General features: G+C 38.8%; 1 protein-coding gene, 1 long non-coding RNA gene and 1 other non-coding gene across 5 annotated transcripts; 1 reads left to right on the top strand and 2 right to left on the bottom strand.

The window, feature by feature from the left end:
• Positions 1 to 422: 422 nt before the first annotated feature.
• Positions 423 to 1,878, bottom strand: LOC112848028 (uncharacterized). Its single transcript, XR_003221903.1, has 2 exons — positions 835 to 1,878; positions 423 to 686 (listed from the first exon to the last, which is right to left on the bottom strand). It is a non-coding gene; the product is annotated as an uncharacterized LOC112848028 (long non-coding RNA).
• trnae-uuc (transfer RNA glutamic acid (anticodon UUC)) lies at positions 1,643 to 1,714 on the top strand. Its single transcript has one exon. It is a non-coding gene; the product is annotated as a tRNA-Glu (tRNA).
• Positions 1,879 to 2,309: 431 nt separating the features above from the next.
• Positions 2,310 to 15,775, bottom strand: uspl1 (ubiquitin specific peptidase like 1). Of its 3 annotated transcripts, none has more exons than XM_013266131.3 (10): positions 15,589 to 15,775; positions 14,511 to 14,582; positions 13,963 to 14,122; positions 13,226 to 13,348; positions 12,247 to 13,141; positions 11,876 to 11,986; positions 7,542 to 7,671; positions 6,969 to 7,094; positions 5,515 to 5,675; positions 2,310 to 4,364 (listed from the first exon to the last, which is right to left on the bottom strand). In XM_013266131.3, exons 3-10 carry the CDS (start codon positions 14,089 to 14,091, stop codon positions 2,590 to 2,592), a joined length of 3,450 nt encoding a protein of 1,149 aa, XP_013121585.1. In that variant the 5' UTR covers positions 14,092 to 14,122; positions 14,511 to 14,582; positions 15,589 to 15,775; the 3' UTR covers positions 2,310 to 2,589. The 3 variants fall into 3 exon arrangements, with proteins under 3 accessions (XP_013121585.1, XP_005463313.1, XP_025766597.1); XM_005463256.4 differs by having other exon boundaries at positions 14,511 to 14,585; XM_025910812.1 differs by lacking the exon at positions 14,511 to 14,582.
• Positions 15,776 to 17,831: the final 2,056 nt, after the last annotated feature.

Here is a 17,831-nt window from a genome sequence, read left to right on the forward strand (position 1 = left end):
CTGGCTTAATACAGAGGGCTGCAAACAACTTTTCTGCTACTTCCTCTGTGTGCTTGTGTAAGACCGGATTGCGTGTAAAGGCCTAGCTTGATGTTTTGCAAAATTATTTTGCATCACTATAACGCTATGTGTCACCTCTCATTATCCCCAGTAATTATATACATGAGTAGTGTTAAAAACAGACACTTGAAGTAATTCTGGCAATAAATAATCAAGACCATGCATGGAGAATGTGTCAACATATACAACACAGTGCAAAAGGTTTGATTTAACCCTCATTTCTTTATATTTTGCCTCAAAAGAGCCAGACTTTCTATATAAATTTGTTGTTATTTATATTATTTTAAAATAGTATATTTTGATACTTTGTCATTTGTTCCAATTTCTTTAGTTAAATGTATGAAACGTCAAAGATAACACAGTTTGGCGTACATAACATTTTATTTTTGTACCAAGAAGGTGATTCCCAAGGAGCTGTTAGCTGAAAACCTAGCATATTTCAGCACAGTGTGCAAGTAGAGGACAAAAGATTTACAACAGGTGAACAGTATGCGAAACTTTGTCAAAAAAAGAAAAAAAAATCCACCTGACAAAGCACCGAGAGATGCATTTAGCCCTTCATGATCCATTCATGACCCAATGTCTTCACTGAAGTTTCATCAGAAATGGTTTCAGTGGAAGGGAGGCTGTCGAGACATGGCAATAACAACAAATAAGAGCTTTGAATGTCCTTCAGGAAGACTACTGGGTTATTCCTGAAGGCTACTTTAAGAAATTATAAAAAAGTTTGTCGAAAAGAGTTCAGGATGTGTTGAAGAATAAAGGTGGTCATACCAAAACTTGACTCTCAAGTTTGTTGGAATTGTACAAACTCTTTTTTGCCTTATATATAGTAATTCCGAGTATGTTTGCAGATGTTTCAATTAATTGCTGACCTATTTTCTAGTTTCCTAGAAGAACGTAAATTACAGCATCGTAAATTACCCCCCAGAAACAATGGAATCATTTATTATCCTACAAGAGTAAAAGTAGAGTAGATATTCATGTTCATAGTTATCAGTGTCCTACTTTTAGATGTCTATTCTTTACCAGTCTGCTGTGAATAGGGGTTAAGTACAGTAAGATAGAGCTGGCTTATTCTTATTCTGATTTGACCCACTTACAGTCAAATAGCACCTGCGTGCGCCTTTCAAAGGAAATGCAACGTCCTCGCTGATTTTTTTAAATCTCTTTTCAAAACCTTATATTGAATGACTTTGATGCGCTCTCGTATCGACTAAATCCAAATAAAGACGTCCTCCGCTCTACAAAGCCCCCAAACCCGAAGATATCCAGAAACTAATGTCGTTCTTAATTAAAAAGGAATTATTTTTGCACACTTCTTCCTCACACCTACAGTGTAACACCGAACATGTTTATAATGCCTTTGGTTTACAACACCAGTGAAGATGAGCTGGACTAAGGAGCTAGCTTAAAACATGCAGTTCTGTGTCAGCTTTCGGGGAATGAATCGCTAACGTTAAAGTTATTTTAGGAACGTCATGGCGCCACGAACAAAAGTACCACCACCATCCTGTCATTTCCGGATTCGTTTGCCATTCATTTATGTCATATACATATGATGATGACTCTTGGCCGCAAATCCCATATGGTCTAGCGGTTAGGATTCCTGGTTTTCACCCAGGCGGCCCGGGTTCGACTCCCGGTATGGGAACGCCCTTTTTCCTCGAGTTTAGTTTCTTTATATATCGTCATTTAAGCTGACTCAGGGTGCTTTATATAAAAACTTCACTCTACAAATCGATACCACCCACAGGACCACACACACAGACAGCTTTCCTTTATGAAGTGGTTAATTTTAAATTTCCTCACCAATAAATGACACAACTCAAAAGCCTAGGTTGCCAATGCTAATGCTGTATCTTATTTAAAACTTATCACCTGGTTGTGTAAAACATGCACGCAATAATCAATTCTGAAACAAAGCTGCAGCCACCAAATGTAAATTCTGAATTATTTGTGGTTGGCAGCAAATTTACCTGCTACCAAATTTCCTGAGATTCTCTTGCGAATATGGTATATCATTAAATTGTTTATTGTTAAAAACACAAGTGTGTAGTATGGTACTCAACCAATAACTGGGTACTTGAATGACCTGAAACCAGCCCATTTTACATTTAATATTAAAGTTTTAAGTAACTAAAGTTGAAAAATCTGAACAAAAATATTTTATTTCTCAAACGCAAAGCTAGTTGGAGGTTATGGTTATGTCCTGCCCCTTCCTTTTCATAATAACTGACATTTTGTACAAGTATCATATAAAGAATTTATTATTTACACTAAAAGACAGTTATAACATTAATGCATCAACACGAACAGAAACAAAATTTCATTGGCTTCAAATGGCCAGTTCCTAAATTCAAAGTGCCAAAATTTCAAAAAACATGTCTCCAACATGACTGACACACCTACAAACCTTCATTAACAGAAACATAAATACACATTGAGGAGTTCTCCCTTCTTTAATCTGAACTAAAAAAGACAAGGTATAGCTGTTAAACAACTCGACATAATGGTAAACATCATAGCTTAAATGAAAAGGTCAAGTGCGCTGAGTGCCTCGGTCTCCATGTCGGTCGGGGTATGACTCACAGCCCGAGAGAGGAACTCGTCAAGGAAGTTTTCATCATGTTGCCCGTTCGTTCCGCCATTCGTCTCTGATGGTCTCCCAGCAGCTCCGACCATGCACTCAGTTCCTTCAGGCCCATTGCCAAACATCTCGAAGAAGCCCGTGCTGTCTGGTGAAAGGTTGCTGGCTGTCGTTGCCGGTGAGAGCAAGTCCGACAGGAAGTCCTCACTGGTGGCGCCATCGTACGTGCTTGAGGTGACGGTGCTGGGAGAGTCCAAGTCAGTGCTGTCCGGTCGGAGCCGTAGTCCCCCATGTTTATCCAACATCTTGTTGATTCTAGCAAGCTGCTTCTTCCTTGATTTGAGTTGCTTTAGAAGTTTGTATCTGAGGGCTTCTGTGGTGCCGAGGCCTACAGGAACCTCTGAGGAATGGCTGCCATGTCTCTTTAGAGATGCTTTAAGGAGTGCCTTTGCTCCAGGTGTAATCAGGGACGTATTAGACATCACTGTAGGGTTGGTTAGGGGATTAGAAGTGACTGGTTGTGACTGCACAGTAGGTGATAGGAGGGGTCTCTGGTTGTTTAAGCTCTTAGCACGAAATGCCCCGTACATGTCTGCAGCTTTCACTGGCAGATCTTCGCTGTCCTCTGTTCGGAGTTGTGGTTTTGGGTAGAGCGCCATTGGAAGATGCGGTCTCTTCACAGGGTTGGGGGTAGAGTGAACAGGAGGAGGAGGAGGGGGCTTTAATTGTGTGACTGAGGCAGGGGCAAACTTAGCAGTGGACTTCTGAACTTGGTTTAGCGGATGTTTGCTAAGCAGGAAGGACCAGCGAGCATTCTGATCTAGTAGTGATGCTGACGTGGGATCGCTCTGATTGGCAGAGAGGGGTGGGTTATCAGTAGAAGACATGAGGGAACCCTGTTGTGTAATTTCAGTAGATGGACTCTTATCCTGAGTATCAGGCACCACAGGCTGTTCACAGTTTACTCCACAGGGTTCTGAAGATGTCGATGGTGAAGTATGCGAAGCTGCTTTTGATGAAGCTACCTTTTTACCTTTTGCTCTGCTGACGGTTTTCCCCCTGCCGATTCCTTTCCCTCGTCCTCTCCTGGCACCGGGCACAAATGTCGGATCGCTGGACGACCCGTCCCCTGATTCGGGATCACTTAAGGTGGAGGGAAGGTCAACACTGGGACAGTGATGCAGTTCATTACCTTCGGCAGCAGAAGAACTGTCTGGTGTAGAGTCAAGAGTTTCATTCTTACTAGCGGTGCTCAGATCTGCAGTTTTGTGGTTGTTGTTTAAAGACTGCATTTCTACATCAGGTTTTACTTCAACCAGTGTGAGCGTAATGATGTCACTGTGGGTTAGGCCCTCAAAGGTGTTGAGCAAAGTGGTGGCACCTATGGAAGTATCAACGCCTGCCGTAACTGTTGTGTCCATGATGCTGCTGGTGTCTTCGGTGAGAGCACAGATGATGTCGGTGTCGTTATGAGGAATAAGAAGAGACTGATCTGGACTGTGAGCCAACACCTCATCCGCTACCGAACCTTCATTTAAACTGTTGTTTCTCTCATTGTCAGAGAGGGCAGATGTGGAGGAGGAAGAACAGATGTGAAGCTCTTTGTCATCTTCCACCTCCCAGAAGACGATATGCATCTCATCAGCAGGGACCTGAAGCTTCTGGTGGGTCTTACAGTCAGGGTATTTTAAATCATCATATTCCAGCCATGAGCCTGCACAAAAAAAAAAAAGAAAAAAAAAAGCACAAATGGTTACAGCAAAATGCTGCAGGTTCAACATGGTCGTCTATATCAAGGGTTTGTTTTATGTGACCAATGAATAAGAAGAACTTAAATAATAAAATAAAATAAATAATGCAGAATTCTTGTCTCTTCCAAGAGCAACTCTGCGCAACACAGTCTGCCATATGTCTAATCTATTCAAAGCATACTGCAGACTAATTAATTATCTAACTTGTGAAAGCAATAACTACACATCACAATAACATTACATTTGCAAAATCGGTAAGCTAGATACAAAATAAAATCTAATCATTCAATAAAATTATTAAATAAATCTAATTGTTAAATGACAGTGAAATAGACAGCAAATAGGGATCTTCTCTTGCATGAACTGTCCAGCAGAATGTGCTGTTGGCAAACTACAGCAGAGTCAAATCATACTCAACCATTAAGCGATTCAACCACAAAGAAAAGCACTTAAATGTAACTTCCAGTTTAATAAAAAAAGGAAAAAAAACAAACAAACCTAATTTGATCTCATTTAGTTGTGTAAAAATACTGCACTAAATAACGGGAGCAACAACTTCAAAATATCTATTTAATCAAATTCAACTTATAAAATGAAAAAAAAAATGCATTACAAAGATGACATATCAAATGCTTAAAGTGAGAAATGCTTTTGTTTTGAAATGCTTATTTATGATTTTATGAAAAACTATATGCATCAAAGAGTTGGGACGGGGCAACAAAAGGCTGAAAAGGTTGTGTAACAATAAAGAAACCATTTATCCCACAGAAACTGTTTCAGACACAAAGAGAGATGATGTTGAGCACTCTTAGAAGAAGACTACATGTCTGTACACAGCATCTACTGAACATCTGAAATCAAGCGAGAATGGAAAAACAACTTTATTTTTGATCTACAGCGACGCACTGTCGTTAAAAGGAGAGCTGATGCAACATAGTGGTAAACATGCCCCGTCCTACCGTTTTGAAATTCTTCTGATTCATTTGAAATCGGCATATTTTTAAATAAATAAATAAATAAATAAATATTTCTCGGTTTCAACATTCGATACTCTTATTTGCACAACATTAAATAATTCTGTCATCTGTTCACATTTCACATACAAATACGTACCATCAGCGCTGCAAGTCCAGGTGACAAAGTGCTTCAGGTGACTTTTGTACTGTATGACAGTGGTGACGGAGTAGTTTCTGCCCTTGAAGCTGAAGGTGTACGTACTGACATCATTGTTAGGGAGCCCCTCCACAAAGTGCAGTGCAAACACTGGAGGCAGACTATAAAACAAAGCAAAGAAAAAAAGCAAAAAGTGCTTAGAGGTATAAAAAAGTGAAAATCCAGACAGACTTTAAAAATTTATTTGTTTTGTTTTTTGAAAAATCGTATTTATTTTAATCAATCCGTGCATTAGTTTTGCAAAGAAAAATATACCCTGCAATATTTCAACTCTGAGCTGCACTCTCTTTATTACTCTCACAGTATATTCATAAGGATACCACTGCTACAGATGACCCACTTTAATATGTATATATTTTTTTTGTCAAATTGTATTTCCATTTATATTTAAGCAGAAAAAATGCTGCATAAGATATACTGGACAATTAACTGCTCGTTAAAGGAAATATCCAATCAGCCAATCACATGGCAAAAAGTCACTGCATTTAAGACCATGACATCAGGTGGTACAGATGCTCGTACGAACTGAGCATCTACTGAAGTTCAAAGTAAGCATCAGAATGAGGAAGAAAGGAGACTTAAGTGACTTTCAACTGGCATGATTGTCAGTGTCAGACGGGTTGGTCTGTCTTTCTAAACCTGCTCATTTACTCTCTAGGTTTCAGAGAGAATGGTCTGAAAGAAAGAAAATATCCAGCGAGCAGCAGTTTTCTGGGTTAAAATGTCTTGTCGATGGCAGGGGTCACAGAGGAATAGCCAGACTGCTTTAAGCTGATAGGAGGGCAACTGTAGCTCAAATAACCACTTGTTAGAAGCAAGGTATGAAGAAAAGCAACTCTGAATGAAGAGCAGGTTGAACCTTGATGCCTAAGACTTCACTGGCTCATGCTCCTGTCAGCCAAGCAAAACAAACGGGTCCTACAATTCACACGGGCTCAACAAAATTGAGTAACAGATGATTGGTTAAACTGATGAGTTTTAATATCTTCAGTAAAATTCAGACTGAAGGGTTAGAATTTGGTGTGAAAAACATGGCAGCATGGATCTACAATCTGTGGTGTGTCGACAGTTCAGACTGATGATGATGGGGTAATGGTGTAGGGATTTATGCTAGCAAGGTAGTTAATAAGGTGTCCAGTGAGTGTATTGGTAATCGTGATGATTAGATTTATTGATCTTTTACTTCTATTCATGTGTTCATTAAGTAGTTAATAATCCCTTCCATGACTGGATACAGTAAATTTCACCAACGTCTGTGGTTTGAAGACACTGGACTAAAACAATTCAACAAGATGCTAATTTATGTTCATAAACCCCAAAATCCCCCCCCAAAAAACCAAAACCAAAACAAACAAACAAAAACCCCACAACACTTTGATTCTTTTGATTCTTACCTTTCCAGCACCATAGTCCTCGTCTCATTCTTCTTACAACACACATTGCAGGGGCCCAAGTGTGCTGCTTTTAGTGGGTGCCAATCAGGTAAAATATTTGTGAAGGTAGGAAGAGTCTTCATAACCCTGAAAAATTACAGCATAAAATGTATTTAGGATTCAGACAATACAATACAGTGATGATGAGAAGTGCAACTAAGTAGTTAAAAAATGCCACTACCAAGTTTTTTGTAATGTATTGCTGGCATCACATTTATTTGAGATGTTGACTTTCATCAGCTAAGCTTTCAAAGCTTATGTATCTGATAACATTTCTGGCAGAAATGCAGCCCAGGAATTTATACAAATTTGCCTTCAATTACTTAATATTTCATATTTTCCCTTTGCCCTCTTGAGAGACGCCCAAAGCAGAGTTGGGCGTCTTCCAATTCTTATAATAAACAATGCATCTGCTCCCAGCAGTACAGTTACTCTGTGCTGTGCTTACACTAAGATCATGGAATAAAGTTTTATGCAATAAAGTGTAATGCAGTATTTTGTACACCTCAGCTGGTTAAAAAGAAATGAACCTACCTTTTTCTCACAGTCGTTTTACATTCGCTGCACTTCATCTCCCAGTAAAAGGCTGCCTTGAAGAGACACTCTACCCAAGAATCCATCACGAGCAGCAGCGGCATAGCAAATACTGGAGTTTCCCTCTGACCTGAAAAGTAAAAACATGTCAGACTTCGAACACTGTTACATGCTCAGATGCACGCTCCTATTCCAGGTGATTTTTAAAAACAATCTGTGAATGGGGATTAAGATAAACTTTAGATATCACATCAGGATAGCCATCGCCTGCTTGGCATTTATCTTCATTATTCCCATCCATCCCTTTGCACTTAGATCATGCATTTTTCAGATTTTATATATTGTAATAATTTGGCTCCAACAAACTGAGCAAAATCCAAGGTTTGCCTGCCCAGACCTGTGTCTTTCTGATACCATCAGGTGATAATGACTGTTGTGAAGGGTTTAAGATTAAGTCTACACAAAAGAGTGACTGGTACTCAATACCGCATTGTGTTATGTGGTATTTTCTTGTGAAACGCCAAATATATAAAAGGATTTTACACATAACAGAAAGTAAAAATAAAAACAATTTTAAGGTAAGCATTTTATTTTTTGAAGTTCTCAGATGGGGCATTTCAAAAAGTGTGTAAACTACTGTACGTGTTTACATTTTACAGAAGGAACTTGCCAGAACAGGACCAACTGCTTCTTTAAATACTTCTTTTGTCACTGATCTGCTGGAAAAAACTGTAGCACCAGGCTATGTTGAAAATTAATATTCAAGAACAGAGGGCTTGAGGGGCCCCACGAGCCTTGTGCGGTTGAGTTTGCATTCGCTCAGACATCTCTTCCTTGCTCACAGTAGCGTGGCGAGATTTGCATATCGTTTCTGACCTAACACTGGTTTCCTATAACTGCTGGTGGATTCAGAAATGCAGTCCAGAAAACATTTGACTTTTTTATTATTACTTTAAAATAAACAAGATTATATCAGCAGTCCACGCTAGGAATCTTGTTTTTTTTTACCCTGCATGTGGTCCAACTAAACTTTCTGAATTTAGGGAGTATGTGGGAAGAAATTACTTGGCAAATGTACAGACAAAGCTATGGCAAAGATGGCTAGCAAAAAACCCTCAAAAAGCCAAGGAACAAGTGTTTATCAACTCCCCCCCCCCCATTTTTTCCAAAGATCTTTTGAGATTTTTATTTCTTTAAACAGAATTAATTGCTCCCTGTTTTTTTCTTTAAACATATATATTTGAGCAATTCTATCATCTCCTAATGCAAATGTTTAGTCTTTATCAGCTAAAATGTGCTGCAACAAGCTAAATCCTGAACAAACAAGAACCAGACATGCAGAACTGGGCAGCAAGACCTGTCTGGTGTATGACCTATTAAGACTTGAATGGCTGAAGACTAAAGGCTGAGTCACACTGTGGACTTTACTTGTTGCACCAAAGAGACTGAAAAATGCTTTAATGATCAGCATTTTCTCAAATAATAATGTAAAGGCAACATTTCCTGGACAGGTTGGTAGTCGGAGCCCATCTCCATTACCTAATGCATGCTTTGAGCTCAATGTATATATTTAAAACTACACTTAAAGAAAACACCCCTGGTCATAAAATACATGTATTTATAAACAAACATGCAGCTTTTCTTCTGCCAGTTCATGTTCAGTGTCATGTCTGTCAGCAAGATCATGAAACCTTGTGGAGAGGTGGAGAATGTGGGAAAAAAAACATAACAAAAACAAAAACAAAAAAAACCAACCACCCCCCAAACATGGCAGATGATGTTTATATGCTATAAATGGGTCATTTTAGCCCGTTGCTAGGTGGTTGCTAGGCAAAATAACGACATAATTTTATCTGATATAGATAAGAACCTTCAGGGACCCAAGATCCAGCTGTGCTTCAAGTTTGGCTGCTCAATTCCTGGTGGTCCAGAAGGAGTTTGAGTATAATATGAAGGTTTTTTTCGAAATCTAAAGTCGTTTTTAACAAATACCTAAAATCAGGTTGAGGTTTCCTATATTCTATAAAATCTCAGTTTCGAAATGTTGCATTTAAAATGTGCGTTTTATATGTGGTTTTTAAAATGTTTCACAGTTAATTCCCATATTATCAAAAACAGTACGACCACATTCAATCACAGGCCGACTCATGTTGTGGTAACATTTATGGCAGTTTTTAGTGATGGCGTTGCTGCGCTTGACATCTCTTTTGGAAGCAAAAATTAAAATGAAATAACTGAAATGAGATAACTTCATCTTATTGGCTAAAACAGATATTGACAAAGTCTAATATTAAGGAAATAATTTGGCACTGAGAACTCACATTTAATGCAATAATTCTAAACTAATAACTATTACAACAATAAAAGCATATTGCAAAATCTGACAATAAATAAATAAACACATTCCAATAATACTGTATTGTGGGTGAAGCACTGTAATAATAACATAATCGTAGTATGTCCAGTGATTCCCACCTCTAGTAAAAAGACCTTTCAGATTCTACAAGTTGTTTTGAACGGCCGATGTAAGGGTATTGCTTCAGAGTATCTAAACAAGACACTAATGAGCTGTAACTTAGGTCTGAGGCGTGCGACAGGATATGTAATTCTGATTTAAGATGTTTACTTTATATTATTAAAATAGTGTCACACGGTATAAAAACTACACCCACCGATACCTAATGAAGCTCCCTGTCTGACTCCACTGTACGCTGTCACTCATTATTATAAAGACAGCAACATTAACAATCAAATGCACATGCACTTATTTTTATACATTACGCTTTTCTTATGCAAAAGTTAGAAATTAACTTTGAAGTCTGCGGAAAATTTAAACTAAATCGTCTTAAGACCGTGGCTCTTACAGGCCCTCTTCCCAAATGGTGATATGAACCTTGTAAGTTTACCCAAAACACACTCTTATCTGTTCACAAAAACAAACACACACACAAAAAGATAAACATTCAGGATACCACTGACTGTTTCGCTTACTCTACATAACAGACATTAAATTGGGCCAGTGTTGATACTGAAGCAATGATATGTATACCTTGATATTGGTGCTCAAAGTTGATTACAGATTGTGCTGAACAAAAGATTTTGGCTTTAGATTGTAACGCTTGGACTGGGTGTAAAATAGATTACGCTTTAATGCGTTTATCAGCCCAGGAACAATGTAAATCATAAGTGCTAAATATCAAGCAACACCTGTGCATTTAAAAAAATCTGCAAATAGCACAGTGTTCATATTATGAAGGCAAATTTTTGCATGCATTCACTGAAAACAAATGCAGATTTTTATGGAATGACCTTCCCAACCGGCTCCTCAATTATGACAAAAACTATGGTCAATATTAAGAACACAAGTCTGACATCAGAGACAAGACACATTTACTGAACTTTTTCTTGGCTGAACGGAACAAAATATAATACACAGTGGCAGAGGGTGGTCTATTAAGGAAAGAGAAAAATCTGTCATCTCTTCCACTTATCCAATTCAGGAGCAGGAAGCACATCCCAGCTGCCACAAGGTGTGAGACAGGGTACATACTGGACAGGTTGCCAGTCTGTCGAAGAATTAACACAGACATTCATACTGACTTTCACACCTATGGTGTAATTTAGAATCACAAATTAACCTAATCCAACTAAACGCATATCTTTGGACTGTGGGAGAAAGCCAGAGAGAAGCCACACGGAAACAGGGAGAACTTTGCATAGAAATGCTCGGCCAGTTGGTAGATTCAATCCCAGGACCTTCTTGTTGTAAGGCAACAGCACTAACCAGAAAAATCTGGCATTGTTAATGAATGTTGGATTTTATAACACCAGACAAAAAGAAGCAGTGAAAGTGAAACAAATACAATAATTGCTTTATCTCTATTATCTTGTTTACATAATCTCTGAATGTCAAACTCATAAATGAAAATAAAATCTGGTTAGTTGCCCCACCCTACTTCCTGTATTGTTTGGGCAAATGCGACCCCTCCAGCACTAGTTGCCTTATAATTAAGGCTTTGGCTGACTCTGGTTTTAGTGTGACTGAGCAGATAATGTGTGTGGATTAAACCAGTAGCAGTAATACACAGAAAAAGGACAACATTCCTTAGAGACAGAAATTCCTCATGCGGATCTCAGCACAGCTGCACCTTTATTTTCAATGTTCTCATTGAACATAGAGATGCTAATAAATGCTTCAACAGGAGAACACCACTCTGCTTACGCTTTTAAATAGCATTCCCTGAAAAACTTGTCTCTTAAAGACATGACTTAAGACTGCCTGAAAACACCAACCTGTCATGAACCTTCAGTAAGTGTAAAACTCTTGAGCTTACCGAGTTTGCAGTGCAGCTTGGGTTGCAGTAGTCTGAAGACTGACATTCTTAGACTCTGAAGGTCTGCAGTGGCCTTTTGCAGCACATGACTTGGAACCCGCACAATGCCATCTAGTCAGAAAAAATTTTCAGATAAGCAAAACAAATACAACAAATGCTGGGTTTCCACAAGTCTATTCATGGAGGCCTATGGGGCTAAAGTCACAGCCACTTTCTGTTAAGAACTTTGTTTTCCTTAGACAACAGCTATAACTACTAATGCATCTTATTAGCCTGTTGTTCACTGTAACAATCAACAGATGAAAACAGACATTAACGAATAAAAGTTAGACATCACACTCGTGCATAGATTGAAATTCACTTCAACTTACCACTGCCAGCCTGTTGCTGGACTTGCATGGCCGCACATATGTCTTCATATCCTTTTAGGAGCTGCCACAGAGATGACTGCTGAGGTTCGTCTTTAGGTTTACACCTTTGCAAACTCTTACAGTTGAACAGAGCAGCAAGAAGCGAGTCCAGCCAACACAGGTTGTCACTGTTCCTCCAGAGAAGCTGATCTGGAATAGGTACAAGATCTTCTGACTCCTTTAATGGTGAACCAGATAGATCCTCACTCTCTGACTTAATGCCCTCGGTATTCTTACAGATTTCAGTCCGTGATATTTCTGTACACATTGTCTGCTCACTTTGAGGACTCTGTGAAATATCGATTTCATTTAAATGAATGTCCTGTTTAAAGCCGTTTTGCATCCCAGGAAGACTCCTCTCGTGGTTTAACTCAATCCCTGATATACCATGGGTACTGCTATGAGAACTGAGCACAGCCTCATTTTCATCAGTAGTCAAAGAAAGGTGCAGGGGGCTTTCAGCTGAGGCTGAGAGTATAGAGGGGGCAAGACCATCTGCATAAGCAACACTGTCTGGATCATTTTCTTCCACCGATTCCCTATTTGTCACTTCTGCAACTCGATAATCCCTGTGGTATCCATTCAGCTTTTCCTCATCTGTCGTGGGTTCTACATATTGGCCATTTCTGACAGCGTTTACAGCACCATCCTCTGCTGGGCTAACAGGTGTGGCAGTTGCACCTTGTGGCTCAAGACCACCAAGTTCACTTGATCGAAGACGTTTGAATGAAGGTTTAATCAACTCTTCCTTTTCCTCTGTGGAGGCATTTTTTCTTTTGTTCCCAACAACTGGCTCCACGGCATCCAAGCTAGCCAAAACATCCTCCAAGGAGCGGCTGACCAGTGGGAAAAGGCACTGTGAGGGAATGGATACAAAGAGGTTAACAGAGATGACGGTAAAACAAATACATGAAACTGTGACATCAGTGGTTGGACTTACCTGTGGGTTTGTGCAGAGAGTGATCGAATCCTGGAGGCTGATTCGGTACGAGTGTAGAGCATAGCTCAGCCCCTTCGATGTACACCAAGGGCAATAGTCCAGTGAAGCAGCTCTTCCCTGCACCTGGGGACAAAACATGGTGTATGTTAAAGCCCCAAATGTCTACCAAGTTTACCAAGTTCACAGGTGAACTGAAGACAACAGCTTAAAAGAAAACACAAATCTAGAAAAAGATCTAACTGATGACATTCATTAACATTTTAGATTTTAGACTGCATATATTTTCAACTGATTAATGACTTTTTTTTTTTAAATCAACCATTTCTTTTATCTGTCAGCAGCCTTACTTTTATACATTTACACATTATGTACACATGAATTGAAACTTACTTTACTTGATTTACCTTACAAGACCGATCAAGATTTATGTTTTAATGCTTGTAGTGAGGAGCAGTTCAAGTGAGGCAGGACAGGGGGAGTCAAGTACTTGAAAGCAGATGCATACTTGTAATAAAATCATAAGTAGTACACAGTTTCCCATGTTACAGTATGACAGATTTACCAATATTAAGCCTGTCAAGATAAGTAACGTACCAACTTTCGCCTTTTACAACCAAAGATTTCCGTTTTTGTTTGTTTTTTGAATTTGCTTTGGTACTGTCCAGTCACAGTCCAGTTTCAAATACAATTCAGCTTTGCGCAAGTGACAATGAGAGGAGAACAAGAGCTCTACTGACTTTTCCCAAATACCCCGCCAGTGGTGAGGCCAAAGCCTCCAAACCAGTGTCTTCACCAGTTATTGGCAAACAGCTGCTGCGGCTATTCGGGTCCATGGCTGTCCGGTGCCATCCACAATATATAACCATGTCACCACAAACTCTCTCACCTCCGAGGATGCTAAGGAAGAAAAAGAAAACAGGTATGTTATGAAGTTATCAAGGTACAGGTTGCTTTGACAGTGGTAATATTCCTTTTAATAAATTTGGTTGTGTTGCAAAAAAAAAAGAAAATGAAAAAAAGATCACTTTATATCTCATAGGCTTGAAACAGTGATGGTAATGCATAACATTAGAGGTAGATTAATCTGTGTTTAATCAGGAATTTAAACAAGAATTTGCTCATCATCAGTATACTATGTTATTTATTTATTCTTATGCAGGGAAATAACGTACTCATAAAAAATATAGTTCAACTATTTTACATTATTTCATCCATATTTAAACATTTAGCTGAAACAAAATGATTTGACATAGGAAAAACACCAACTACTGCCATCTGTATTTACCAATAGGACGATGGCAGTCAACAAGGATGATATTAGCAGATAACGATGTTCAGGCACGATACTGCAGCATCCCTACTAAAGGAATAAATGTACACAATAAATACATTAAAACACCCCCAAAAAAGAAAAATCTTGCAAATACTCAAAGGTGACTCTTTAATCTTTTCACTGGCCTAATGTTTACGCTTAATCTTTGTCAATCTACAGCCAGCCTGAAGGCAGAACAATAGACTCTTGAGCACAGATGATGATCACTGAGTGGAATTTAAATTGATTCAGAACTTCTCTTTCAAACAGATAAGAAAGCTGCCCTTCTTTCCTATAAGTTCTTACAGAGGGTTTGGATACATTTTTAAAAATATACTTCATATTTAATTAACCAAACCAACAGTGTATAGAGATTGATCTTCTCTGAAATTTATGAAAGAACCCCCACAAGGTTCTAACTACAATAAAGGACTCTACTTTTCTAAGATGGTCCCGGCATGACTGCAGCATGCTTGTGTTTACACCTAAAGTGAATCTATTAGTTTCCAAATTAGTTAAATGTATTTATTATGAGCGTCTCATTCATCTTTCTAGAACATTCACAGAGTACAGTATATAAAGTGCCTATGCATACACCTTAATTGGCGAGGCTTTACCCATGTTGCCCACATTTTTTCTCCACATTTTGTCTCCAAAGGTATTTAGATCAATAATAGTACACAACACAAACCAGGAACCAATTAGTTTCCCAGCAAAACTAGCTTCGATAGCTATTTAGCTATTTAACACTAACATAAGCAAGGCAAAAAAAAAGAAAAAAAAGAAACCTTACTTAAAAAATACTTATGTAATAAAATGCTTGGTTACCATTACCTTGTTAATGCTGTAAGGATATAGTGATTTTGTTTGGGAAATTAAAAAAAATAAGTTAAAATCAGTTCTGTTAACCAGTCTGCATGCCCTGAATGAACTAGACACAGCTTGAGCCTGGAAGCTAGCATGCTAAACGCTTAGCCTAAGGCCGGGCACCCGCTTAACTCGCGGCTAAAAATTATTCTTAGTAAAAAATAAAAATAAAAATCATACGTACCCAAACAGATGTTAAATTATATTTGCTGTTACACTGAAATCGGTGGACACTGAGCTGCAGTTTTTAAGTCCCGCCGGTGTGATGAGTCCATGTGCATCTTTCTATCGATTCGTGTCACAAACGTTTTCCCAACCGCCGGTTTGTGCAGCGGCCTTTGTCTTCCCCCCCTCTATCACTGATGGTTCCGCCGGCCGCCACTCGACTGTTCAAGTGAACTGCAATAACTTGGGCTGAAGTTATATTGACACAGTACTATCACCAACACGGCGCGACTAAGGATACTAATAATATTTTATTTATGTATATTATTTTGGTAGGATGAGATAGGGGATGTCTAACATAATAACTGTAAATATTATTGCACAGTTTATTTATTTATTTACTGTTATTACTGTTCACTGTAATTATTATTATTATTATCACAGTGATCAATTCAATGATAACAGTGATATCTTCTCTTTCTTTTCTGTTATTATGTTACTATTATTTATACATTTATTTTCAATTATTACCCCCCCAAAATACTGAAATACTTACTGAGTGAGTAACCAGGCCTCAGTAGCCAGGGTCGCCCAGGATAGGATAAAGACACACCAAGAGCCCTGTTTGCTCACCTCCAAAAAAGTTGCCTAGTTATCATCAAGGAAGGGAAGAATATGTGCTGTTGTTTTAGTTGTTCTTAAACAGCACTTTTGTTATTTTTATTATTGTATTCTGTCATTCCCCTTCACTCTATCTGAACATACACACACACACAAAGTGGGTTTTTCTTGTCTGAATTAACCATAACCAACAGAACTGACTATTTTAGGCAGATATTTTAACAAACTTGTCAAAATATCTGCTGATTTGAAAAAACAGCCTTTATTCACCCCTCTTTTTTCACTTAGCATAGTTTGTAAATGAATGATAAGGGCGACTATTTCTCTGGTGATTTGTTTTTTGCCAGCCCACTGTATGCTGAATTTTGCTGATTGGGTGGGGGTGGGATGGATTTTACATATGTCCCCCATTTCAGTTCATAATACCAGCCCTTGCAGGCTCCTGTACCCCCCCCCCCGCCCCCGCCATACACACACACACACACACACACACGCCCAACCCACCCAATATGCACACACATATACACACACACCTCCCTCCACCCAATCCTGCCTCTTGCATGGCATGTGCCCCCCCCACCCTTTAAGCCCCTCCTGTATCTGCTGCTCTCCTGTCCTCTATTTTCCTCTTGATGACAAAATGAATTTGCATATTTTTCCCAGGGAGCGTTCATTAGAATGCATAAACCGGCCGCCTCCTAGCCTCACGAGCAGGCTATAGCTTTCCGCCGTGGCATCTCCTGATGCAAAATGAGACACAGACAGGCAGCATCACTGGCAGACATGTGGCCTGAGTCTGGGTTGTGATTGGCATTTGGAATCACTTCACCCTTCCCGTTCTTAATTCAAGGATAAGAATAAACTCTGTCAGCCATTTTTCTTTGTTTCTACATTAGCTACTAAGAAGAAGGGCCGTTTATTTATTTTCTTTAAACGTATAAAGAAACAATTCATTCATTTTTAAAGATGCGCAAATTAAAGGAATATTTACTGTAGGGATGTGGTTATATTTGAAATCATGAGAGACTGTGGGCACGTTCTTTATTTAAGCACCCCACCCCCCCTTCACCAGTCACATTCAAACACACAGACAAACCTTTCAAGTCAAATTACATTACTGGCTTGAATCCACTCAGTGCAAAACAAGTCTTTTTAGGGAGGGCCTCTGTCACAGACTAAAATCACACTCCTGGAATGTCTTTTCTATTCTGTGGAGGCTCTTTTTGCCTTTATTTCCATATAACTTTTTCTGCCTAATGGTGGCGCTAGAGCTGAGGTCCCAAAGTGGCAAAATGTTCATTTTATAGGCTGATGATCTGAATCTATACAGTTCATTCTTCTGCGCAGTTATTCTATGCTGGTAGTGTAATGGGTAATTATTTATAACTCTAAGTTACACACTGTTATACTGAATATAATGCAGTATAACTGCATATTATACTGTATTATCAAGGATAATAGTAATTTTCATGTCTGGATATGTTATAAGGTAGGCCATGCTAAACAGGCACACTCAATAAATTAATCTACTCCTCATCTGATGGTAGTGGTAGAGCAACGCCACTTGGCACTAAAACTCATTAGGTTACCCCATGCACACTGCGTTTGGAATCTAATATTTCCCAGTCTGTTAATCAGACA

Source organism: Oreochromis niloticus, linkage group LG10 (genome assembly GCF_001858045.2).
Source record: "Oreochromis niloticus isolate F11D_XX linkage group LG10, O_niloticus_UMD_NMBU, whole genome shotgun sequence".
NCBI classification, from domain to species: Eukaryota; Metazoa; Chordata; class Actinopteri; order Cichliformes; family Cichlidae; genus Oreochromis; species Oreochromis niloticus.

What these genes read in the sequence shown, in the direction of transcription:
- uspl1 (XM_025910812.1), bottom strand. Translation starts at nt 14,091, where the DNA reads ATGGTTATATATTGTGGATGGCACCGGACAGCCATGGACCCGAATAGC. An exon ending in AAAACGACTGTGAGAAAAAG is followed by an intron (nt 7,095 to 7,541) that starts GTAGGTTCATTT and finishes GTAATTTTTCAG; the next exon opens with GGTTATGAAGACTCTTCCTA. An exon ending in AGGACTATGGTGCTGGAAAG is followed by an intron (nt 5,676 to 6,968) that starts GTAAGAATCAAA and finishes TTTGTTTTATAG; the next exon opens with TCTGCCTCCAGTGTTTGCAC.